This window comes from Ranitomeya variabilis, chromosome 2 (genome assembly GCF_051348905.1).
Source record: "Ranitomeya variabilis isolate aRanVar5 chromosome 2, aRanVar5.hap1, whole genome shotgun sequence".
Taxonomy (NCBI): domain Eukaryota; kingdom Metazoa; phylum Chordata; class Amphibia; order Anura; family Dendrobatidae; genus Ranitomeya; species Ranitomeya variabilis.
The window spans coordinates 990,281,995-990,307,461 of NC_135233.1; the positions used below are offsets into that span (position 1 = coordinate 990,281,995).

Below are 25,467 nucleotides of genomic sequence, written 5' to 3' on the forward strand. Positions count from 1 at the left end.
GCTACTCTGGTTTCTCCTTTTTTTTGTAATTCGGGGTTTCATCCTCGTTTTTCCTCGGGTCAGGTGGAGCCTTCTGATTGTCCTGGAGTGGATGTTGTGGTGGATAGGTTGCATCAGATTTGGAATCATGTTGTGGACAATTTGAAGCTGTCACAAGAGAAGGCTCAGCGCTTTGCCAACCGGCGTCGCTGTGTGGGTCCCCGACTTCACGTTGGGGACTTGGTGTGGTTGTCTTCTCGCTTTGTTCCTATGAAGGTCTCCTCTCCTAAGTTCAAGCCTCGGTTTATCGGTCCTTATAAGATTTTGGAAGTCCTTAACCCTGTGTCATTTCGTTTGGACCTCCCAGCATCGTTTGCTATTCATAATGTGTTTCATCGGTCGTTGTTGCGGAGGTATGTGGTGCCTGTGGGTCCTCCGGTTGAGCCTCCTGCCCCTGTGCTGGTTGAGGGAGAATTGGAATACGTGGTGGAGAAGATCTTGGATTCTCGTATTTCTAGACGGAGGCTTCAGTATTTGGTTAAATGGAAGGGCTATGGTCAGGAGGATAATTCCTGGGTTGTTGCCTCTGATGTTCATGCGGCCAATTTGGTTCGTGCCTTCCATGTGGCTCACCCTGATCGCCCTGGGGGTTTTGATGAGGGTTCGGTGACCCCTCCTCAAGGGGGCGGTACTGTTGTGAACTCTGTTTTCAGGCTCCCTCTTGTGGTCACAGGTGGTATTGTGTGACTTTTGTTTTGGGCTCCCCCTGGTGGCTTTGTTTGTTATCCTGCGGGTCTGTGGCTGATCAGCTGCCTCGTTATTCACTTGGGAGTTTCCTATTTAGCTCTGTTTCACTTCCACTTGTTGCCGGCTGTCAATGTATTCAGTGCTATTCTGATTTCTTCTGACTACCTTGCTACCAGTCTCTTCAAGAGAAGCTAAGTTTCCGTTTTGTTCATTTTTTGATCATCTGTGTTCAATTTGTTTCTTGTCCAGCTTGCTAATATGTGATTTCTCAGCTTGCTGGTAGCTCTAGGGGGCTGAGTTTCTCCCCCCCACACCGTTAGTTGGTGTGGGGGTCTTGAATTCTCAGCGTGGATATTTTGGTAGGGTTTTTTGCTGACCGCACAGTTCTCTATCTGTTTTCTGCTATCTAGTATTAGCGGGCCTCATTTGCTGAATCTGTTTTCATTCCTACGTGTGTCTTTTCTCCTTACCTCACTGTTATTATTTGTTGGGGGCTTCCTATATCCTTGGGGTTATTTCTCTTGAGGCAAGTGAGGTCTTGCTTTCTCTTTAGGGGTAGTCAGTTTCTCAGGCTGCGTCGAGACGTCCAGGATTTTAGGCACGTTCACCGGCTACCTTTAGTGTGTTTGGATAGGATCAGATTTGCGGTCAGTCCAGTTACCACCTCCCTAGAGCTTGTTCTATGCTTAGTAACTTAGCTGGTATTTCCTGTGATTCCCAGTCACTGGGATCATAACAGGAGGCTTCAGTATCTTGTCAAATGGAAGGGTTATGGCCAGGAGGATAATTCTTGGGTTGTTGCCTCCGATGTTCATGCTGAGGATTTGGTTCGTGCCTTTCATTTGGCTCGTCCGGATCGGCCTGGGGGCTCTGGTGAGGGTTCGGTGACCCCTCCTCAAGGGGGGGGTACTGTTGTGAATTCTGCTCTTGGGCTCCCTCCGGTGGTTGTAAGTGGTAGCGCTGCTGTCTCTGAATCACAGCATTTATCAGGTGTTTTCACTTTTTGCAATTTGGACAGGGCTATATAGTCTTGCTTCCCCCTTTAGTCAGTGCCAGTTGTCCATTGTTCCTGGAGGATTCACATTCCTCCCTGGTCTCTTCTGCTTTGCAGTTCTTTTCAACAAAGATAAGTTCTGGCCTTGATTTTGCTGTCCACATGCTGTGGTCTTATTGTTCAGTTATTTTCCATGTTTTGTCTTGTCCAGCTTGATCTGTACAAGGATTTGTTTAGCCAAGCTGGTATCTCTGGAGATGCAGATATACCCTCCATGTCTTTAGTTAGCTGTGGAGTGTTTGTATTTTCTGTGGTGGATATTTTCTAGTGTTTTAATACTGACCGCATAGTACTCTGTCCTGTCCTTTCTATTTAGCTAGAAGTGGCCTCCTTTGCTAAATTCTCATTTCAGTCTGTGTATGTTTTTTCCCTCTCCTCTCACAGTCAATATTTGTGGGGGGCTGCCTGTTCTTTGGGGATTTTCTCTGAGGCAAGATAGTTTTCCCTTTTCTATCTCTAGGGGTAATTAGTCCTCCAGCGGTGTCGAGATGTCTAGGGAGCGCTAGGTACATTCCACGGCTACTTCTAGTTGCGGTGTTAGGTTCAGGGTCTGCGGTCAGTACAGGTACCACCTTCTCCAGAGTACGTCCCATGCTGCTCTTAGGCCACCAGATCATAACAGGTGGCTATTTAATGCTGGGAGTTCCTGGGTCCAGTGTCGGTGATACTTCTGTTTACTCGGCTAGAGATTGCTGACCCCGGTTACTTGTCTGCAATCGCTGTTCCTCTGCGTGTGAGTTTCGCTGTGTATGACCCGGTATGTCCCTTTACTACTGTCTCTGTCTTCCTGCTCAGTACTGCTTTGTCCCTCCTAGTATTCTGGCCCCTTGGCTCGTCCCTGTTTACTCATCTGTCTTGCCCTTGGTTACCTCGTACTTGTCTGGCTTCTGACCCTTGGTTTTGCTTTGACTTCATTATTCGGTTTGCGCACCTTTTTCCGCACCATGGTCTTCTCTCCGTCCACTCGTGGGTAGCGCCACCCCCTGTGGTCACGAGAATGGCATAGCTCTGCCCCTGTGATCACGTGACTGGCCTAGTTCAGGTCCTGTGCGCTCTACACACCTCAGTCTTCACGCTCCGTGTGTATCGGCTCGCGTTCCCGGCTAGCTCCCCTGGCCTAAACCCCGGTGCCACTATCCCCGTGTCACTACAAATCCAAAACATGTATCATGGCTGTTTAAGACAAGAGTCAAATAATCAGTATATATCACAACGGTCAAGAAAGGAAAGTACCTCACTCCCAATACAGAGTCACCCAATTTCATAGAAAAAAATGTAGAACACCCATAGATGTCAGTGTCCGCTCAGCTCCTTGCTGCCCCCTTGACGCGCCTTTTGCGTGGAAGCTTTATCAAAAGGGTAATGATTAGTGATGAGCGAATATACCCGTTACTCGAGATTTCTCGAGCATGCACGGAGGTCCTCCGAGTATTTTTTATTGCTCGGAGATTTAGCTTTTCTTGCCGCAGCTGAATGATTTACATCTGTTAGCCAGCATAAGTACATGTGGGGATTCCCTTGCAAGCAGGCAACCCCCACATGTACTTATGCTGGCTAACAGATGTAAATCATTCAGCTGCGGCAAGAAAAACTAAATCCCCGAGCACTAAAAAATACTCGGAGGACTCCCGAGCGTGCTCGAGAAATCTTGAGTAACGAGTATATTCGCTCATCACTAGTAATGATACCTTTGTATGTGATATTATTTATTAATAAAATAATTTTAGTTTTTTACATTTTTGGTGGTGTTTCTGTACTCTGTTCTTTTGGTGTGTATCATGGCTATGTTAAAAGGTAAAAATACTCAAATCTTAGAGATTATGATGAGGATTTAGCGAGTTTCTTCTCCAAAAACTCAGTTTAAGTTACCATATGTTCACACTGATTTTGTTGTAGCAGAAACTCTCCAAATCCTCCTCATTTACTCAGAATTTTGTTCTGGTGATGTATTAATGTACTTGTAATAATTATAGGGGATAATTCAGGAGACTCTTTGCATGGAACAAGACAACAGGACACAGTTTTATACACTGTGTTCCAGATTATTATGCAAATGGAATTAAATGTCATAAAGATTTAATTGTTTTGTATTTCAAATAAACTCGTGGATGGTATTGTGTCTCAGGGCTCAATGGATCACTGAAATCAATCTTAAACACATGTGATAATTGGTTTTCCAGGTGATTCTAATTAAAAGAAAACTACTTAAAAATGATGTTCCACATTATTAAGCAGGTCACAGTTTTCAAGTAACATGAGAAAGAAAAAGGATCTCTCTGCTGCTGACAAGCATCAAATAGTGCAATGCCTTGGGTGAAGGGATGAAAACATTAGACATTTTCCAAAAATATAAGCGTGATCATCGTACTGTTAAGAGATTTGTGGCTGTATCTGAGCACAAATGTGTTTGTGCTGATAAAGCCATAATGAGGAAGATTTCTGCCAGGCAAGTTCATCGGATTAAGAGAGCAGCTGCTAAAAAGCCATTACAAAGCAGCAAACATATATTTGAAGCTGCTGGTGCGTCTGGAGTCCCTCGAACCTCAAGGTGTAGGATCCTTCAAAGGCTTGCTGTGGTGCATAAACCTACTATTCGGCCACCCTTAAACAGTGTTCACAAGCAGAAATGGTTGTATTTGGCCCACACATACATGAAGACTAATTTCCAAACAGTCTTGTTTACTGATAAGTGTTGAGCAACCCTGGATGGTCCAGATGGATGGAGTAGTGGATGGTTGGTGGATGGCCACCATGTCCCAACAAGGCTGCAACGTCAGCGAGGAGGTGGAGGAGTCATGTTTTGGGCCGGAATCATGGGGAAACAGCTGGTAGGGCCCTTTAAGGTTCCTGAAGGTGTGAAAATGACCTCTGCAAAGTATATAGAGTTTCTGACTGACAACTTTCTTCCATGGTCTAAAAAGCAGAATCGTGTCTTCAGGAGCAACATCATCTTCATGCTGACAATGCCCCATCTCGTGCTGCAAAGAATACCTCTGTCATTGGCTGCTATGGGCATAAAAGGAGATAAACTCATGGTGTGGCCACCATCTTCCCCTGACCTCAACCCTATAGAGAACCTTTAGAGGATCATCAAGCAAAAGATCTATGAGGGTGGGAGGCAGTTCACATCCAAACAGCAGCTCTGGGAGGCAAAGAAATACAAGCAGAAACTCTCCAAAACCTCACAAGTTCAATGGATACAAGAATTGTGAAGGTGACATCAAAGAAGGTTCCTATGTTAACATGTAACTTGGCCTGTTGGGATGTTTTGGACTTAAATAGCTTTTTTGTTCAGTGAATGTAACCTCCTAATGCTGCAAATTCCACAAATGAGCATTTTCAGTTCTTTAAAACATATCAAATGTATAAAAATTCTACTGTGCATAATAATTTGGAACAGTGCATTTTGAGTTTTTATTCATTTTGGAGATCATACTGTTATCATTGGGAGGTTTATTCCATAAAATTCGATGTATAATCTAACGGGTGATGACTTTTATTAGACTGACTGTCATTTGCACCGACCATTTAGGAAAATCTGATAAAAAATGTAATTTGCATAATAATTTGGAACATAGTGTAAGTGGTAAAGTTTATATTATCACACGGTAATTCAAACAGGTGCAGAGAGAAACTCAAGTCCACAACACTTGGTGCAGATAATAAACGCAGCTTAGCAGTCAATAGGAAGCTTCAGAGGTAGATGCAAACAAACGGAAAGTCTATGAAGCACAGTTATTCTTGAGGAAACTTGACACGAATAGATCCTTGACTTAGTCCAGACACAGATAGATATGCTATAAGGCAGTTCAAATCATATCTTAGCTCAGCCAGGGAGGCCTGGTTAATAGTCTCAGGTTTTGCAGAGCAGAAACAGCTTACATGTTTTCTATCTCTTCCATCTTTTTTTCTTTCCTTTGGTTCTACACGGTGGGAATCCAACTTTTGGCCACCCCACAATGTTGACATGTAACGAGCAAGTATTGTGCTGTTTATGATGATTAGGCCGGATTAACATGAGTGTTTGCAAAATCATCCGCTTTTCATCCCCCCAAAATTTACAATTTTTCATCCCAATTGTCACCCATATGCAATTGATGTGCCTGTTTTTTATGTACGAGTACTATCTATGCCTATTTAGTATATCCTTGTGGCATCAGTTTTTTTGCATGAACAAATTCATAAATAATCAAGGCCAATTACAGTTTCCTATGTTAATAATTATAATGCATCTGTGAAAAGCGCATGACGTGGATGGTAACCCATATGTTACCTGCTTTTTATGTACCCATTGCCTTTTAATGGTCGACTCTGATCTGGAATACCGATCAAAGTAGTGCATGTTGCCATGTTTCACACATGTATCACCAGTCTATGTGTAAAAACGTTCATGTGAACTACCACAGTGAATTGCATTAGTCAGTGTGCTGTCCCTATGCTATCAGTTTTGCATACAGACAGCATAGGGATGTTTAATACGCTCATCGGAACAAGCTCGCACTTACACGCTTGACTGTTATCAATGAGGTTTTAATCGGTGCCTGAATGTTCTGCCACAATGAATGCATTTGGGTGAATCAGCAAGATCCACTGCTGGCAGCTTGATCTGCAATTGCAGACCAATGATGTCCCAGATGTGCGCGATGAGAGACAATTCTGCAGATACTGCAGGCAATGGAAACACATTTAGGCCACACAAGATGCTCACAGTAGCACCTGGAACACTTTAGAAAAATGTCCGTACACCTGGTTTCATGAACAAATCAATGTAACACCGAGCTGTTGGAGTATATGGTATTAGGACTAAAGGGATTTGGCTACTGTACATTATGCCGCCCCACACCATAATCTAATTAGAAGGGCTGGAGTGATATTACTTGGTGAAGGCAATTTCTTGGCGTTGGCCACATGCCCATTGACCTTATCCAAGCTCGCTGAAAATCTATCATGGTGCAATGCAAAATGGCACTGAAGGCTGGAATGAAGGTCTATCCTCTTCAGCGATAAGTCCCGTGTTTGTCTTTGATACAATGATAGCCGGAGATTGGTCTGGAGACCCAATGGTTATGTCTTAAAAATTTTGTTTCCATTTTTCATGATTTACATATCAATAACATGTCTATCAATCCTGGGATTTCCAGAATGCCATGACTTTTCCTTGATGCAATTTCAATGTCGGAGAGTGGAGGAAGATGTTGTATTAATAGGTCAACCTTGTTCAGACTCCACAGAGCCGCAGTAGTTTGGTAATAATTACCGTATTTTTCCGACTATAAGACGCACTTTTTTCCTCCAAATTTGGGAGGAAAGTGTGGGTGCGTCTTATAGTACGGATATAGCATGTGGGGAGGGGGGCAGCAGCGACTGGGATCACAATGATATCCCACTTCAGGATGTCCCCGCTGCCGGAATCAGCTGCTGGGGAAACCACATGGCCCCACTGATTAAGTGCAGTGAATATTCATTAGCGGCTCCCCGCCCACCGATCAGCTGAGCTGTGAGCGGGGAGCAGCAAATGAATACTGCACTTAAGCAGCGACACACAGTTTCCCCAGCACTGATTCTGGGGAGAATCTGTGTGTCCGGGGGAGGAGGCAGCAGCAGCAGGGGCCAGGAGATCGCTGCATACCTGCCTGTGCTGGACGCTGAGCTGTCTGTGGTGCACAAGGAGGACCTGTGTGATGTCAGGAGTGGGCGGGCTGGAGCATCACATGGCAGCTCAGAGCCCTCCCTCTTCTGACATCATGATAGGTCCTTCAGACTCCCACCTAGAATCTGCAGCTTCCTCTTATGTCCTGTGAGTGTGCTGTGGAAAGGCAACAAGAGAGAGGGCTCTGTGTGTGCAGCCATGGGATGCTCCAGCTTTTACCTCACCACAGGCTGGCTGCCCCAATTAAGAGGTTAGTCTTTACAAAACACAATAAAGCACTCTGCCACACCTTTGGTGAACTATAACTCCCAGCATGTCATAGGATCTGCAGGACATGCTGGGAGTTATAGTTCTCCCATGGGATTTTAAAGCAGCACTACAGTGTTATTTTGCAGTGCTGGAGTGGTGCTTTCACTATAAGCCCTGTGCCCCCATTCTTATACTCACCCTCCAGTGTCTTCATATAGTACTTTACAGACACCACACTGGTCCCGCAGCTTCCAACATAATAACGTACTATTATATATAATAACACCACATATAATAGTATGTTATTTATGTTATTAAATATTTTACCACTTTTTTTTGCTTCAAATATTTTTTTCCCTATTTTCCACCTCTAAAACCTGGGTGCGCCTTATAGTCCGGTGCGTCCTATAGTCCGAAAAATACGGTATATTACTTACAGACATATTGCAAATATATTGTCAGCTTTATTTTATATCCTCAGAAACTTACAAAAATGACAATCAATTATTAGTTTAGAATTGCTGATAACACATTTTGCTCTGTGTCCTGCTATCACTTTTGCCAAAATTGTTGATGCAACAAAACTAAAAAAATACAATATCTCTGTGAGCTAAAGGTAAGTAAAACCCATTTAAACTATCATTGTTTTTTGTAACATTAGAGCTTTTCTTTATTGCTGGCCATGTGACAGTTTTCAGTGTTGTATTTTCCATTGTTACTACGAAAGCCCCGTGTGTGTGCTCCACGTTGATAGATGCCCTGCATGTGAGTAGTCACACACTGTCATGGCTGCTTCTACAGGTGTACAAATCTGTGAGGATGATGACTCCCATCATGAGGTAGGGTTTCTATTTTTCGTTATTTTAGGGCAAAGATTTCTTCTTCATCTGTAATGTGTATCTCTACAGTCCTGTGACCCCCAGTACTCATGGGGCGGGGGCTTTGCTCACAGTGAAGATCACACTGCACTGAACCTTACTAATGACATTCAGCATAAGGAACTAGGCGCTCTTTGATCATTTTTATCCAATATTGTCACTGTCGTGTATATTATATCCAACTCTGAGCACAAATTTGTATAGTTTTCAATAGGACAAAAAAGAGAACGATAAAGTGGATGCTTCCTGTATTAAGGACGGCGATTATACAATATGGAACTTTGTTTTACAAGGTCATAATCAGGATTGTATTAGTACATACTCCATTATTCAGCAGGACAGCGATTCGGGACTGGTTTCCGTGCTTTATCAAAAGTATCCAGTGAAGAATTTGTATATCGTTAGAGTTAATTTCGTAAATTAGTAGTAAAGAAATCCACTCATTTGTAGGTTACAGTGCAAATTAGAACAAATCTTTTAATATATGTTGGATTTCTGTGTAATAATGTAGAACACTGATAACATATGATATAAATATTACCACTAGAGGCTTATGATAACAATAAGGTTCAAGATTACTTCTAGTGGCCAATTTATTAGGATCAATAATTAGTTTTTTGGTAAAGCGGTTACTTTGCTGATATTACTAAGGTCAAATCAGTGGAAGGTGTAAGAAGATCAAGGTATTAAAAGGGTTGGACATTGCTTTTGTTATTGATGGCCTATCATTAGGATAGGTCATCAATATCTCATCAGGGGGTGTGTGACACCTGGCACTCCCGCCGATCAGGTGTTACCGGCACCGTCCGAAGTTCTTGGATGTTGCCAGAACACAGCAGCTCTGTCATTTCTATAGTGGTCCCGGCCGGGTACTAGGGGTGGATCTATAGTACCCAGCCGGCTACTATAGTTTTGACAGAGCTGCTTTGTTCTTGCAGTATCCAAGAACTTTAGATAGCGCCGGTAACAGCTGATCAGTGGGTGTGCCAAGAGTTGAACACTCTATGATCAGATATTGATAGCCTATCCTAAAAATGAACCATCAATATTGTGAATCTGGAAAATTTCTTTGAAGATTTTCAGCATTTGACCAGAAGATAGAAATCACAGCCCAAGCAAAATGACCATGCTGATAGTTAGACTGTTAGATGCTGGAGTAGACAAATGTTAACATATAACAGATATTTTGAAGTCGACATTTCAATGTATAGTGAAATGGCGGATACTACAAAGTAGATGGACATGCAATAATTGATCCAACAACTTCTAATAAACTAGTCACGAGTGTATATGTGGTTCATTTAGTAATATCGCGAACTAGGTTCTTGTGGGTCCACAGTGTGATTGAGAATCAGCTGTCCTGTAGGTTGGGGGACATGTTTGCCTTTGTAATAAACCAGAATTCCCCGAATAACAGTTGCCACAACTTGTCCCCAAAGTAGGAATCCCAGGTAAGGTGTGAGCTGAAAAACACAGAAGCAGTATAAGAGCTGGACTGACTTATGACCACTAATATTACAAAAATCACAGGGCTAGGACAATGGAACCATAATGGATGTGCCTGCTGAGGTCTCTTCTCTGGGTGCAATTTACTTCTATTATTCTAACTTCAGTCTTGGCATTTAAGTGACCTTGTACAGTCCCATTCCACCTTCAGGCCGAGTTCATAAAAGCGTATTTCATGGTCCGTATACAGACCACATTACCAAGTGTCTATGAGGCGGTAAGCCTAGTTCGGGAGAACCACTATTAGTCTTGGCATTATGGTCTGTATATGGATCATGAAATACTGGTGCTTCTCACAAAATTAGAATATCATCAAAAAGTTAATTTATTTAAGTTCTTCAATACAAAAAGTGAAACTCATACATTATATAGAGTAATTACAGAGTGATCTATTTCAAGTGTTTATTTTATTAATGTTGATGATTATGGCTTACAGCCAATGAAAACCCAAATGTCATTATCTCAATAAATTAGAATAATTAACAAAAAACACCTGCAAAAGCTTCCTAAGCATTTAAAAAGGTCCCTTAGTCTGTTTCAATAGGCTCCACAATCATGGGGAAGACTGCTGACTTCACAGATATCCCGGAGGCAGTCATTGACACACTCCACAAGGAGAGTAAGCCACAAAAGGTCATTGGGTGTCATGTCAAATTGGCAGAGCCCATGAGGTGCCAGAACAGCAGAAACCCCATTTTACAAACTACACCTCTCAATGAATTCATCTAGGGGTGCAGTAATCATATAGACACCATATGAGTGTCACAGAATTTTATACCAGGCGTTGAAAAAAAAATTACATTTTTTTTTACATTACAATAATTTTGTTTCAGCCCCAGATTCTAAATTTTCACACGGGGAAGTGAGTAAAAATGGACCAAAATGTGTCACACAATTTCTGCTTAATGTGGCAATACCCCATATGTAGCTGCACGGTACTGCTTAGTCATACGGCGAGACTCGGAGCGCTATTTGACTCTTGGAGGACAAATTTTCATAGAATAGTTTGCGAACTCCAAATGCAGAACCACTAAGTGCAAGAAGAGCAGAATCCCACCTTAAGTGACCACATTTTGGAAATTACACCCCTCTAGGTATTTATCTCCAGGTGTAGTGCTGATTTTAGCTCCATGGGTGTTTTTCAGAAACAGACAGCAGTGAATGTTGTAGAGTGGAAATTGCAAACTGCCGTTGTAGTGACCAGTACCCTGTAGAGCCCATAAATTGTGGTTTGTAGTGCCCGTACACTGTGACCAGCTTGTGGTTCTGGAGACATTGACCCCATAAATTAAGTGGGCTCTCTTCCCTACAGAAATACCAAACATGGATGCTAACTGTAGTTAGGTACACTGTGGAACTCAGAAGGGAGAACGGGGTAAGGAGCCATTTCACTTTTCCAGAGTCTTTGTGTTACCAGTAACTTGCTTTTTTTTCTGGATTGAGCTGAAGCTTTTATTGAGAACATTTTACAGAACATTTGGGATCACATTTATCCGGCGCTCTATGCTGAGCACTTTCATTGGGGTTTCCATCTAAATCTCTGAATAACAAGATTCAAATGAACCCCCGAGGGATTCTTTCACTATATGAAGCAGCAAAGTTACTCTGGACTCCATCTGGCTTTTGTTCAACAGTGTCCTTCTTCTCAAACATTCAGAAATCTGTGGTCTACCAAGCTTTTGTGCACGCCTAAAAAGACGGACACCACGGGATTATAGACCAGACAGCGTCCACAGTGCCTCCATCTGTCTTATTATAGAGAATCTTTTGTCAGGGGTTCCCCCTGAATAACGTATTTCAGAGATTGTTTTTTGCAGGATAAGTTGACGGGTTTTTGTACCATTTTCAAGTTCATGACATTTTTTGATCACTTTCAACTCCGATTTTTGGGAGGCAGAATGAACAAAAACCAGTGATGCAGAATTTGTTTTTTTCATGCCATTCTCCATGTGGTAAAATTGATAAGGCAGCTTTATTCTTCAGGTCAGTACGATTACAGTGATAGCATATTTATATCTTTTTTTATGTTCTGTCGCTTTACACAATAAAAGCTATTTTTTCTAAAAAAGAATTGTTTTTGCATCTCTATATTTTGAAAGCTATAACTTTTTTTATTTTTCTTCTCATGGAGCTGTATGGTGGCTTGTTTTTGTGGGACAAGATTCTTATTTACATTCAAGTTTTTGATCGCGTTTTATTTCACTTTTTGTTCGGCAGTCTGATGAAAAAGCATAGTTTTTTGCCTAGTTTTTTATTTATTTTTTACGGTGTCTACTGAAGGGGTTAACTAGTGTGACAGTTTTCTAGCTTGGGTCGTTACGGACTCGTCAATACCATATATGTTTACTTTTTTTTCCTTATTTTTGTTCTTACATAAATATATGTGTTTATTGGTATAATATTGTTTTTCATTTTGTGACTTTTTAAAAATATTTTTACAAGTTTTAAAACTTTTTTTTTTCTTTTTTTTTTCTTTATTCCCTCTAAGGGACTTTAAATTTTATGATGCTAATCGCTGGTATAATGGATTACAATGCACTAGCACTTCAATAAGTTACACCTGTAAGTGCTACACTGACAGAAGCCTCTTAGACCATGCTCTCAGTATGATCTAACAGGCTTGCCATAACTGACCCGGAAGTCAACATGACGACCTAGGGTTACCATGGCAACAATCTAGCCCTTGCGATGACTTTGTGGGGGCACAGATTGGAAGGGAGAGGGAGCCCCCTCCCTCTCTAAGCCTCCTAAGTGTTGTGATCGATATCGATTGTGGCATATCGATTGTTAACTGGCTCAGGGCAGTGCAGGCACCGCTCCTGGCAGTAACATCCAGGGTTCGGCTATTACTAACGCTGAGCTCCCAGATGAGATCGCCATGACATAAGTTTATGTCATAGGTTGTGAACCCCTTCCTGACCACGATGTAAACTTACATCAAAGGTCTTGAAGGGGTTCATTTTCTGTTACCCTATTAAGGCATTACAACATACCCACAATGCATGGCGGATGGCCCTGACTGCATGTTTTCCACAATACTACAGTAAAACCAAAAAACATTGAGCCAGAGCACATGCTGGTATGAGTGAAATACTGTTATGACCTGGTGGTTACGGAGAAGCACTGATATGACCGGGTGGGTAAAATGAATCATGGACGAGCTCTGAGGAGATGGTAGCTTTACTGACCGCAGTTCCTAATCCTAACACAAACACTAGAAATAGCCGTGGAGTGTTCCTAAAACTAAAAATCCACGCAGAGTTTACAAAAATGATCTCCACACCGACTCACGGTGTGGAGGGGCAAATCTGCTTCCCCAGAGCTTCCAGCTAGCCTGAATAATTCATAATGACAAGCTGGACAAAAAGGAACATAACTTAAACTGAGCAGTAAGTCCAAAGCAAATGGACAACCAAAGAACTAACAAGAACTTATCTTATGCTGAAATGGACAGGCCATCAGAGAAATCCAAGGAGAGATCTGAATCCAACCCAGAGAACATTGACAGCTGGCATGGACTACAGACCAGAGCCAAGTTAAATAGCAAGGCCAGGGGAGCCGATTAGTGAAAGCAGCTGCTGCGGCTAAACTCAAGGAGCAGCAGTTCCACTCGAAACCACCAGAGGGAGCCCAAGGGCAGAACTCACAAAAGTACCATTCATAACCACAGGAGGGAGCCCAAGAATGGAATTCACAACAAATACATAGGTGTGCATTCATACTGTGGCCATTTAACAAGCAGAGCTTAAGATAAAACAAAATGAGCAAATACCCTGTAGTATGTAAATAAATAAATAAATAGTAATTGTAAATATAAATAACATGGGGAACTTAGTGAAAATTGTTTTGATAAAAAAAATGTAAAAGTCATCCCACCACGACAAGGTGAACCCCGATCAGGATGGACCCTAACTCTTGTATTATACCTCACTATGTGTCAGCAGACATAGCAATAGATAAGAGCAGAGTAGGACCTGGGTCCCGACTGTTCAGACACTTGACCGTGGAAAACTATATAAACAAAGTCCCCTAAACAGACCCCAAAAGGGGAGCCACGCACCATCTTGTGCAAAGTACAAAAAACTAAACCAAAATTAAAAATAAGGACATTGGGTTGAATCTCAAAAACTGTAATGATTTTTTCTAAAGAGCCCACCTAAACCAAACACCCCCGCCCACTCCAGTAAATCATCTTCTCTACGGCCTCAATCAGACATCCATTTTTCATGTACATGTTCTCTGTTTTTCGTGGACAGAATGCGTACACATCATAGTCTATTGGGCTTTTCACATGTCCAGTTTTTTCGTGGACTGATTGCCCCCAACATTAAAAATGGAGACAAGTCTTTGATCTAACCTGTGGATTGCCAATTCAAATGTATGGGTCCATGATAAAAATGTACATTATAGCACTTGGGTGCTGTTCGTTTTTTACTGTGTGATGGTAGCAGGAGCTTTTAAATAATTTTTTTTTTGTATGTGGAAAACTCAAAGATGGATAATTTGTTAGTGATCAGCGAGTGTACTCGTTGCTCGGATTTTCCAGAGCACACTCGGGTGGTCTCTGAGTATTTGTGACTGCTCGGAGAATTAGTTTTCCTTACGGCAGCTGCATGATTTACAGCTGATAGACAGCTTGAATACATGTGGGGATTCCCTAGCAACCAGGCAACCCCCACATGTACTCGGGCTGGCTAGCAGCTCTAAATCATGCAGCTGTGTCAACAAAAACTAAATCTCCGAGCACTCACAAATACTTGGAGACCACCCGAGTGTGCTCGGGAAAACCCAAGCAACAAGTACACTCGCTCATCACTAAAAAATTATATGATTTTTTCTAGTATGCATTAAAAAATAGAGACCTGAATGAGGCCTTACTACAACACTGAGCATATGAAGAACATATTCTGGTAACCTGTTAGATGACATTTTGGGGTAGAGACTAAGGTCATACATAACCATTAATACCTTGTTTTTATGATAAATGTTCTTCTCTTGCACCTAGAAAACAACCGAGAATTACAATAATAAGACACATGCAGATAGATCAGGGGCATAGATAAGGAGCAATAAGGCACCTAGGAGGAACGAGAGGGCCCCTGGTAATAGTGTTGGGTGCTTCCAATCAGGCCAGAAGTTTGTTGTTCCTATCGTTTCCCATGAGTCCTCCGCCCTTGTTTGCTAATGTTAGTGTCTATAGAGTCCTTTGCAGGTTGTCAACACGTAATAATGAAGGGGACAGGACTATTTCTCCAGGGGACAGGTATGGGCTACGTAAGTACTTGAGATAAATGTAAGCTTCTAATAGGACTAAATAATAAAAATCTCATTATTGATTAAAAAAAATAGTTCACAGTGTATGTACTAAAGCTTAGTGGAGTTGCTGGTCTTTCCATCTAGTTGCATTATGTATTAATATGATCTGTAGATAGGGAATAGGTGTTGTATGCAGTGTGTTGCACGTCCTAATTCCTACATATTACTGCGGCATATACACAAAATGCAGCAATGTCTTTAGTACTCACTATTTTACTTACCTGAAAATTACCATCTGGATCCCAAATGACCAGGTCAGCATCACACCCTATTTTAATGGTTCCCTTGCGATCTTCCATGTTGCATAATTTGGCTGGGTTGCTGCTCATTATACGGGAAACGTCTGGCAATGAAAACCCCCGCATCCTTGCAGAAGTCCAAAAAAGGGACAACCCTGTGTACATCACAGTGAGATAAGAAAACTAAAGCCATTCTCTATATTTGTGGAGTATTCTTCATCCCCCCCCTATCCCCACCATAGCACATCTTCTCACCTAGTTGTAGAGATGAAATCCCTCCCCAGGCCTTTAGGAAATCTCCATCTTGTAGATGCTTGAGGTCTGGTGTGCATGGTGAGTGATCAGATACCACCATGTCTATGTTGCCCTGCAAAAGTGCATTCCACAGCGCCTCCTAGTGGTAAGGTTAGGAATTCCATATAGTTATTATTTGCACACACAAGTCAATTATTGTCAATATGAAACCAAATCGCTGAGACAACTAAAACTGTTTATACATACTTACTAAATTTTAATGCCATATCTTAAGTCATGTGGCAAGGCTTGCTAAAGAGGAGCTTTCACCATATAGTTCACGTTGAACTGGACATACAATGTAATAGTGGCTGCAGAGCTGAAAATAGTTTTTTATTTTGCCTCTGTGTGGTGGAGATATTAGCAATCAAAGTATTTGGCACCTAATGAGTTAATTTTTGTTAAGTCCAAGTGGATGTTATCAGAGAATTTTCACTGGGGGGGTGTACTTCTTCCTCTTGAGTGATTCTGCCCATTCATAAACAGGCAGCAATACTCAAGAGAAAGAAGAATGCGCCCCCAGCAAAGCTTAGAGTCAGTTTCTCAGTGTGTGAGATCTAATAATACAGCTCTGATCTCCTGGTATAACCTCCTGCTTGATTAGAAAGTGCTGTAAGTTGAGCACAGATGACTAACATCTCTCAGTGGCAGACAGTGTGGAAGTGACAGACAGTACGACTGAGTTTAGCTGTGTCACACTACAAACCCTTCTATCCACTCTTCTCCTCTCATATCACTTTTTAATCATGTAGGAGGTTAGACCAAGAGATCAGAGCTGCTTGCCATTACAGCTCCCACACTCATAAACCTGCTCTAAAGTATTGAGAGGCGTGTTTTATTCACGCTCTGCAGCCACTATTACATTATGTGTCCAATTCAACATGAAAAATATGGCTAAAAGTCCTCTTTAAAGAGCCGAATTTGACTTTTAGTATTGTTATATCTAGTAGGTGGAACTAGCTTTCCACTCTACAGAGGCTATATGCAAATTATAAAATCAAGTGACTGGCAAGTGACACTAGAGATGGACTGAGACTGGACTCATTTTTATTTATAAAAGGAAAATGATATGTCTATCAGTTAACTAATGATGTTTCAGAAAGAATAAGCATACCTTATTGCAGTGTCCTCTCACAGGTGGGCAGCACTTATAGTATGTAGCTCCTGGAGGAATGTTTTCAGCACTTAGGGTCAGATAATGGTGAGTAGTCTCTACTGTGATAGGCGCCCCTTCTTTTTTTGCCTTTCTGATAATGGGGAGTGATCGTGCTGATGAAAGGTGTACAATGTGACAGCGAACTCTGGGTATAGAATTGTAGGGTTTTGTTACATATATAACATCAAGCAAACATCATCCAAAGTATCACTTTCATTTTTAAAGAGCAGTTGCCCTCTTCTTCCATGCCTCTGTGAGTTAGTAATTATCTACCCCATAACAATTCTGGAATTTTATTCTTTAGTGTTTTGCAGTCAAACATGCAAAATCAGTGTTGTCAACAAACTAAGAAACATCTGAACAGAACTTTGACAACTTGATTACAAGAACAATTATGTCGCAGGTGAGCGCGTGGTTCATGGACCCACTGTGCCACAGGGCCGGATGTGCCTAGGTAGAGGCGTAGCTAAGTGGCTACCTAGTGTTCGATGGAGCGCCTGATGGAGAAGGCAGACTCCTAGGAGGGCACCGGTAATGTAGCTGCCGATCCCAGGAGTCGGGGTCGCTGACGCAGGGAAACGTGACTGAGGTAACTGAATAGCTGGAACCGAAGATTGGTGGACTGTATGGACAGGTTGAATACAGATGATAGGTTCTTTTTCAGACTTGTAGATATCAGGAAAGGTTCTGGAGCTGGCTGCACTAAGACCAGGAACAACGGACACTGGACTGGCCACACCGGGAAAAGGGTTTGGGTACAGATACCGCAGATGAGCGTTCAGGAATAGTATGCAGCCGAAGCGGTAACAGGAACATGGGAAAACTATACTGGACTAATGGGACACAAGATATGGAAATAACTTTGTAATAAACTCAGGAATAGTAATAATAATAGACTCAGAACAGGGACCTGGCAACAGACAGTTGCACACTATAAACACAAACTATGGGGGTTGCTCAGGCACCTTCCTATTGTCTCTCGGAGAAACGCCTTGCAGGTGAACATATTACTACATTCCTCCCACCTGTTAGCTGGGGGCATTTACCATGTGCGCGCACTACCCTTTTAAGACCTGTAGTGTGTGCACTAGGCACGCCACCGAGAAACAGTGCAGCGTGCACAGCGACAGGAGATGCTGATGGTCATGCTGAGGACCGGGACAGTGAGTAAGCCGATGTGCCTGCACGGAGGAAGAAGTGGACACTGTGCATGGGCGCTGGCAACAGCACTACAAATTAAACCTTTACAATGCACATTTTTTTGGGGAGAAATGCTTTACCATCTTTGTGTCCTATGGGGAGTTTTAAAAAGAACAAACATATTATTGTATTTTTTTTTTCAACGTAGTTACCAAATACTAACTTGTACTGTAGACAAAGATCAGCCACCATCTCAACCGCAGACACTTCCATATGATCTAAACGGGAGTTTAGAAATGTTTCATACTGTGTAGGATCTAAGAAAGATTAACATATTGAACATTAATATTAATAACATTATTAATATAATGGTTTTGTTTCATTTCATTACTTTCGTACCTTCTATAACTTTTACAAGACAGAGTAGTTGCTTTTTTTACTATCACTTTTGTTGACTAGTGGATGTTTTTTATTATTATTTTGAAGGTGCATCTTTAGTGACTTTTTTTACCATTTGTAATATGCATTTTTCAAGTTTAATAGAGATGCCTATGTAAAAAATGTCATACCCAGAGCATGCGGCATTTAAAAAAGCGACATGCTAAAAACAAAAATGTGCTACTTTTTAGTACATATTTTATTTATTTATTTATTTATTTATTATATATCAAATATAGCTCCTTACCTCCGGTGACTGGTGTCACACTTCTTGTATCTTCAAGTTCAGCATGAAACTTTAAAAACAAAATATTTATTCATAAGACTTCTATATATGTGGAGATTATTCATACAGAGGGACAAATCCTCACTATTTTCACTGCTCACAAACATTGTATAAAGACATGGCATTTTATGAGGGTTATTGCTGAAAGTTGACCACTATTTGAGGCTGTGATTCTAGGAAATTTCTGCTACCCCCAACATTAACGTTTTAATCCTTCTTTCACCAATTGCACTCACTAATAACTACATTTGTTTGGGGTAGCAATCTTAAAAGTTAATATCCGTGACGTTCCAGCGATATCCATATGATATCGCTGTGTCTGACACGCAGCAGCGATCAGGGACCCCGCTGAGAATCGTACGTCGTAGCAGATCGTATGGAACTTTCTTTCGTCGCTGGATCTCCCGCTGTCATCGTTGGATCGGTGTGTGTGACACCGATCCAACGATGCGTTCGCTTGTAACCAGGGTAAACATCGGGTTACTAAGCGCAAGGGACCTGACGGACACCGGAATGTGAGTATGTACTGTTTTTTTTTTTTTACTTTTACGATGGTAACCAGGGTAAACATCGGGTTACTAAGCGCGGCCCTGCGCTTAGTAACCCGATGTTTACCCTGGTTACCCGGGGCCTTCGGCATCGTTGGTAGCTGGAGAGCTCTCTGTGTGACAGCTCTCCAGCGACCACACAACGACTTTCCAATGATCACGGCCAGGTCGTATCGCTGGTCGTGATCGTTGGAAAGTTGCAGAGTGTGACAGTACCCTTAGGTGGAGCTAGAGTTCTAATCCTCTTCCTCTCTGAAGAGGCAATTTACATGTTTAATTTCAGCCTATGAAAAAAACACAGACACGTGAATAGACCCATAGATTATAATGGGTATTTGTGGCATCAGTGGAAAAAAAACGGATAGGACGCATACTGGAAACACGGACCTGTGAGTGAGGTCTAGCAGTGTATCACGTGTGATGTTATAGACCTTCACGAGACAAACACTAGAAAGAATACAGTATAATACATTATATGCAGAAAAAAAGATATATTCAGCTCACCCTTTAGATGAATTTCCTTATGAGTCCAGGAATCTTGAGCACGGATTCACGTCTCTGCCAGACGCCTAGAGATGCACATGTGGGAAAAAGGGAATCCAGCTCCAAGAGAGAACATCACTTACCGTATTTTCCGGCGTATAAGATGACTGGGCATATAAGACGACCCCCCAACTTTTCCAGTTAAAAGTTTTTCCAGTTCTTAAAAGTCGGGGGTCTTCTTATATGCCATGTGTCATCTTATAGGGCGGGTGACTAATGTGCCTTTTGATGGGGGGGGGAGTGGTCCCGATGACGAAGAGGGGGGCGTCTCACAGGAAAGTGTGAGTGGAGTATGCCTCCATTACCTCATTGTGGCAGCGTGGGGTCTCTGTGCTGGGGAGCGGCAGCTCCTCTTTGTGCCGCGTGGGTGCTCTGTGCTGTGGGGAGATGGATCTTCATGCAGCGTTGAGGCTCTGTGCTGTGGAGCGGCTGATCTTCATGCAGCGTCAGGGCTCCGCCGGCCTTTCCTCAAAGCCCGGAGGCACCGGCAGCTCCATTGCTGCGATGCGGTGGCCTCCGGGAAAATGGCCGCTGGGGGCGGCGCATGCTCAGATTCAAATCTCGTCTCCCGAGCTTTGAGGAAATGCCAGCGGAGCCCCGACGCTGCACGAAGGTCCGCCGCCCCACAGCACAAAGCACCCACGCGGCACAAAGAGGAGCCGCCGCTGCTGCTCACCAGCACAGAAACCCCACGCTGCCACAATGAGGTAATAGGGGGATACTCCACTCACATTTTCCTTCTTCGTCATCGGGACCACTCCCCCCTCACCCACCATATGCACATTGGTCTGCACCCAGCGTATAAGACAACCCCTGACTCTTAAGAAGATTTTCAGGGGTTAAAAGGTCGTCTTATACGCCGGAAAATACGGTAACTTTAATAGTATTCATTCAAAATAGAGTTTAAGACTGAGACTGGGAACACTTGTGTGTTCGAAACGCGTACAGTTTAGACAGGCACTCGCCCTCCGGTATATCCATTTTTTGCATGTCTCACAGCTTACTTCTATTATAAATGAATACTATTAAAGTTAAGAGATTTTATCTCTTGGAGCTGGATTCCCTTTTTTCCACATGTGCATAATACATTATATGACAAAACGCAGCGGATGCTGGCAGCGTATTAATTTACGGACCAGCCATTTAAAAGTGAATATATATATTTATTCAGGAGGTTTCAGCAAGTGGTAGTTGCATCCGTCTCCACAATTGGGATCCCTTAACCACCGTCCCACCTGGTAGACAAGTATGCTTGGCTGTTTCTGTAATCTCTATAGAAATGGATAGAGGCCCTTAGAGACCATCTCTCCTTTATTTCTCTGCCTGAATGTGGAGACTGCCTCATCTGGCGTGACAGAAATCAGGGGACCTTCGCTCTGTGTAGGACCCACATCTATCAGACATTTATGGCATATCCTGTGTAATATATAGTACAGACCAAAAGTTTGGACACACCTTCTCATTTAAAGATTTTTCTGTATTTTCATGACTATGAAAATTGTACATTCACACTGAAGGCATCAGAACTATGAATTAATACATGTGGAATTATATACTTAACAAAAGTGTGAAATAACTGAAATTATGTCTTATATTCTAGGTTCTTAAAAGTAGCCACCTTTTGCTTTGATGACTGATTTGCACACTCTTGGCATTCTCTTGATGAGCTTCAAGAGGTAGTTGCCGGGAATGGTTTTCACTTCACAGGTGTGCCCTGTCAGGTTTAATAAGTGGGATTCCTTGCCTTATAAATGTGGTTGGGACCATCAGTTGTGTTGTGCAGAAGTCTGGTGGATACACAGCTGCCAGTCCTACTGAATAGACCGTTAGAATTTGTATTATGGCAAGAAAAAAGCAGCTAAGTAAAGAAAAACGAGTGGCCATCATTACTTTAAGAAATGAAGGTCAGTCAGTCCGAAAAATTGGGAAAACTTTGAAAGAGTCTCCAAGTGCAGTTGCAAAAACCATCAAGCGCTACAAAGAAACTGGCTCACATGAGGACCGCCCCAAGAAAGGAAGACCAAGAGTCACCTCTGCTTCTGAGGATAAGTTTATCCGAGTCACCAGCCACAGAAATCGCAGGTTAACAGCAGCTCAGATTAGAGACCAGGTCAATGCCACACAGAGTTCTAGCAGCAGACACATCTCTACAACAACTGTTAAGAGGAGACTTTGTGCAGCATGCCTTCATGGTAAAATAGCTGCTAGGAAACCACTGCTAAGGACAGGCAACAAGCAGAAGAGACTTGTTTGGGCTAAAGAACACAAGGAATGGACATTAGACCAGTGGAAATCTATGCTTTGGTCTAATGAGTCCAAATTTGAGATCTTTGGTTCCAACCACCGTGTCTTTGTGCGATGCAGAAAAGGTGAACGGATGGACTCTACATGCCTCGTTCCCACCATGAAGCATGGAGGAGGAGGTGTGATGGTGTGTGGGTGCTTTGCTGGTGACACTGTTGGGGATTTATTCAAAATTGAAGGCATACTGAACCAGCGTGGCTACCACAGCATCTTGCAGCGGCATGCTATTCCATCCAGTTTGCGTTTAGTTGGGCCATCATTTATTTTTCAACAGGAAAATGACCCCAAACACACCTCCTGGCTGTGTAAGGGCTATTTGACCAAGAAGGAGAGTGATGGGGTGCTACGCCAGATGACCTGGCCTCCACAGTCACCAGACCTGAACCCAATCGAGATGGTTTGAGGTGAGCTGGACCGCAGAGTGAAGGCAAAAGGGCCAACAAGTGCTAAGCATCTCTGGGAACTCCTTCAAGATTGTTGGAAGACCATTTCCGGTGACTACCTCTTGAAGCTCATCAAGAGAATGCCAAGAGTGTGCAAATCAGTCATCAAAGCAAAATGTAGCTTCTTTGAAGAACCTAGAATATAAGACATAATTTCAGAATTTCAGTTGTTTCACACTTTTTTGTTAAAGGGCCACTGTCACCCCCTCCAGCCGTTATAAACTAAAAGAGCCACCTTGTGCAGCAGTAATGCTGCATTCTAACAAGGTGGCTCTTAGAATGTTAGAATGCAGCATTACTGCTGCACAAGGTGCAGTGGTGTAGGAAGGGGGGTGCGGGGGGGGCGGGCCGCCCCGGGCGGCACAATGCCAGGGGCGGCTCCGACGAAGAGAGGAGGAAAAAAAAAAAAAGAGAGACGCGGGCCCTTTAAATCTTCGGGCGGCGCCGACCGCCGCCACGACCAGGCCCCTCCCGGTGCCAGCGCTGGCATTGGGCCCCCCTTTAATACTCACCTCTCCTGGTTCCTGCGGCAGCTGCAGCGTCTTCAGCGCCCTCTGACTCTGCGATGTCTCAGGGCAGAGGGTGCGATGACGTCATCACTGCGCGCTCAGCCTCTCTGTCCTGAGCATTGCAGAGCCGGAGAGACGCTGAGTGCACGGGACCTGCGCTGGGAACGGGAGAGGTGAGGATTTTACTTTTTTTTTTCTTTATGTCTGACTCAGACAGACTGGGGGCAATATGCTGGAGACAGACTGGGGGCGATATGCTGGAGACAGACTGGGGGTAATATACTGGAGACAGACTGGGGGCAATATGCTGGAGACAGACTGGGGGCAATATGCTGGAGACAGACTGGGGGCAATATGCTGGAGACAGACTGGGGGCAATATGCTGGAGACAGACTGGGGGCAATATGCTGGAGACAGACTGGGGGCAATATGCTGGAGACAGACTGGGGGCAATATGCTGGAGACAGACTGGGGGTAATATGCTGGAGACAGACTGGGGGCAGTATGCTGGAGACAGACTCGGGGCAATATGCTGGAGACAGACTGGGGGTAATATGCTGGAGACAGACTGGGGGTAATATGCTGGAGACAGACTGGGGGCAATATGCTGGAGACAGACTGGGGGCAATATGCTGGAGACAGACTGGGGCAATATGCTGGAGACAGACTGGGGGCAATATGCTGGAGACAGACTGGGGGCAATATGCTGGAGACAGACTGGGGGCAATATGCTGGAGACACACTGGGGGTAATATGCTGGAGACAGACTGGGGGCAATATGCTGGAGACAGACTGGGGGCAATATGCTGGAGACACACTGGGGGTAATATGCTGGAGACAGACTGGGGGTAATATGCTGGAGACAGACTGGGGGTAATATGCTGGAGACAGACTGGGGGCAATATGCTGGAGACACACTGGGGGCAATATGCTGGAGACACACTGGGGCAATATGCTGGAGACAGACTGGGGGCAATATGCTGGAGACAGACTGGGGGCAATATGCTGGAGACAGACTGGGGGCAATATGCTGGAGACAGACTGGGGGCAATATGCTGGAGACACACTGGGGGCAATATGCTGGAGACAGACTGGGGGCAGATTGCTAGACGCACTGGGGGCAGATTGCTGGACGCACTGGGGGCAGATTGCTGGACGCACTGGGGCAGATTGCTGGACGCACTGGGGGCAGATTGCTGGACGCACTGGGGGCAGATTGCTGGACGCACTGGGGGCAGATTGCTGGACGCACTGGGGGCAGATTGCTGGACACACTGGGGGCAATGCTGGACACACTGGGGGCAATGCTGGACACACTGGGGGCAATGCTGGACACTGGGGCAGATTGCTGGACACACTGGGGGCAATGCTGGACACTGGGGCAGATTGCTGGACACACTGGGGGCAATGCTGGACACTGGGGCAGATTGCTGGACACACTGGGGGCAATGCTGGATACTGGGGGCAATGCTGGACACTGGGGGCAATGCTGGACACTGGGGCAGATTGCTGGACACACTGGGGGCAATGCTGGACACTGGGGCAGATTGCTGGACACACTGGGGGCAATGCTGGACACTGGGGCAGATTGCTGGACACACTGGGGGCAATGCTGGACACTGGGGGCAATTCTGGACACTGGGGGCAATGCTGGACACTGGGGCAGATTGCTGGACACACTGGGGGCAATGCTGGACACTGGGGCAGATTGCTGGACACACTGGGGGCAATGCTGGACACTGGGGCAGATTGCTGGACACACTGGGGGCAATGCTGGACACGGGCAGATTGCTGGACACACTGGGGGCAATGCTGGACACTGGGGCAGATTGCTGGACACACTGGGGGCAATGCTGGACACTGGGGGCAATGCTGGACACTGGGTGCAATGCTGGACACTGGGGCAGATTGCTGGACACACTGGGGGCAATGCTGGACACTGGGGCAGATTGCTGGACACACTGGGGGCAATGCTGGACACTGGGGCAGATTGCTGGACACACTGGGGGCAATGCTGGACATTGGGGGCAATGCTGGACACTGGGGGCAATGCTGGACACTGGGGCAGATTGCTGGACGCACTGGGGGCAGATTGTTGGACGCACTGGGGGCAGATTGCTGGACGCACTGGGGGCAGATTGCTGGACGCACTGTGGGCAGATTGCTGGACGCACTGGGGGCAGATTGC

General features: G+C 44.1%; 1 protein-coding gene across 2 annotated transcripts in view; it reads right to left on the reverse strand.

Annotated features, from left to right (window-relative positions):
• Positions 1-8,125: 8,125 nt before the first annotated feature.
• The window catches only part of LOC143810089 (allantoinase, mitochondrial-like), a 92,703-nt gene continuing 75,361 nt past the window's right edge, over positions 8,126-25,467 (reverse strand). For both annotated transcript variants that reach the window (XM_077292979.1, XM_077292980.1), the window contains 7 exons: positions 18,894-18,942; positions 18,432-18,525; positions 17,027-17,213; positions 15,874-16,012; positions 15,601-15,773; positions 15,032-15,064; positions 8,126-10,020 (listed from right to left, as the gene is read on the reverse strand). In XM_077292979.1, coding sequence (XP_077149094.1) covers positions 9,859-10,020; positions 15,032-15,064; positions 15,601-15,773; positions 15,874-16,012; positions 17,027-17,213; positions 18,432-18,525; positions 18,894-18,942 — 837 coding nt within the window. In that variant the 3' untranslated portion in view covers positions 8,126-9,858. The remainder of the gene's footprint in view (positions 10,021-15,031; positions 15,065-15,600; positions 15,774-15,873; positions 16,013-17,026; positions 17,214-18,431; positions 18,526-18,893; positions 18,943-25,467) is intronic.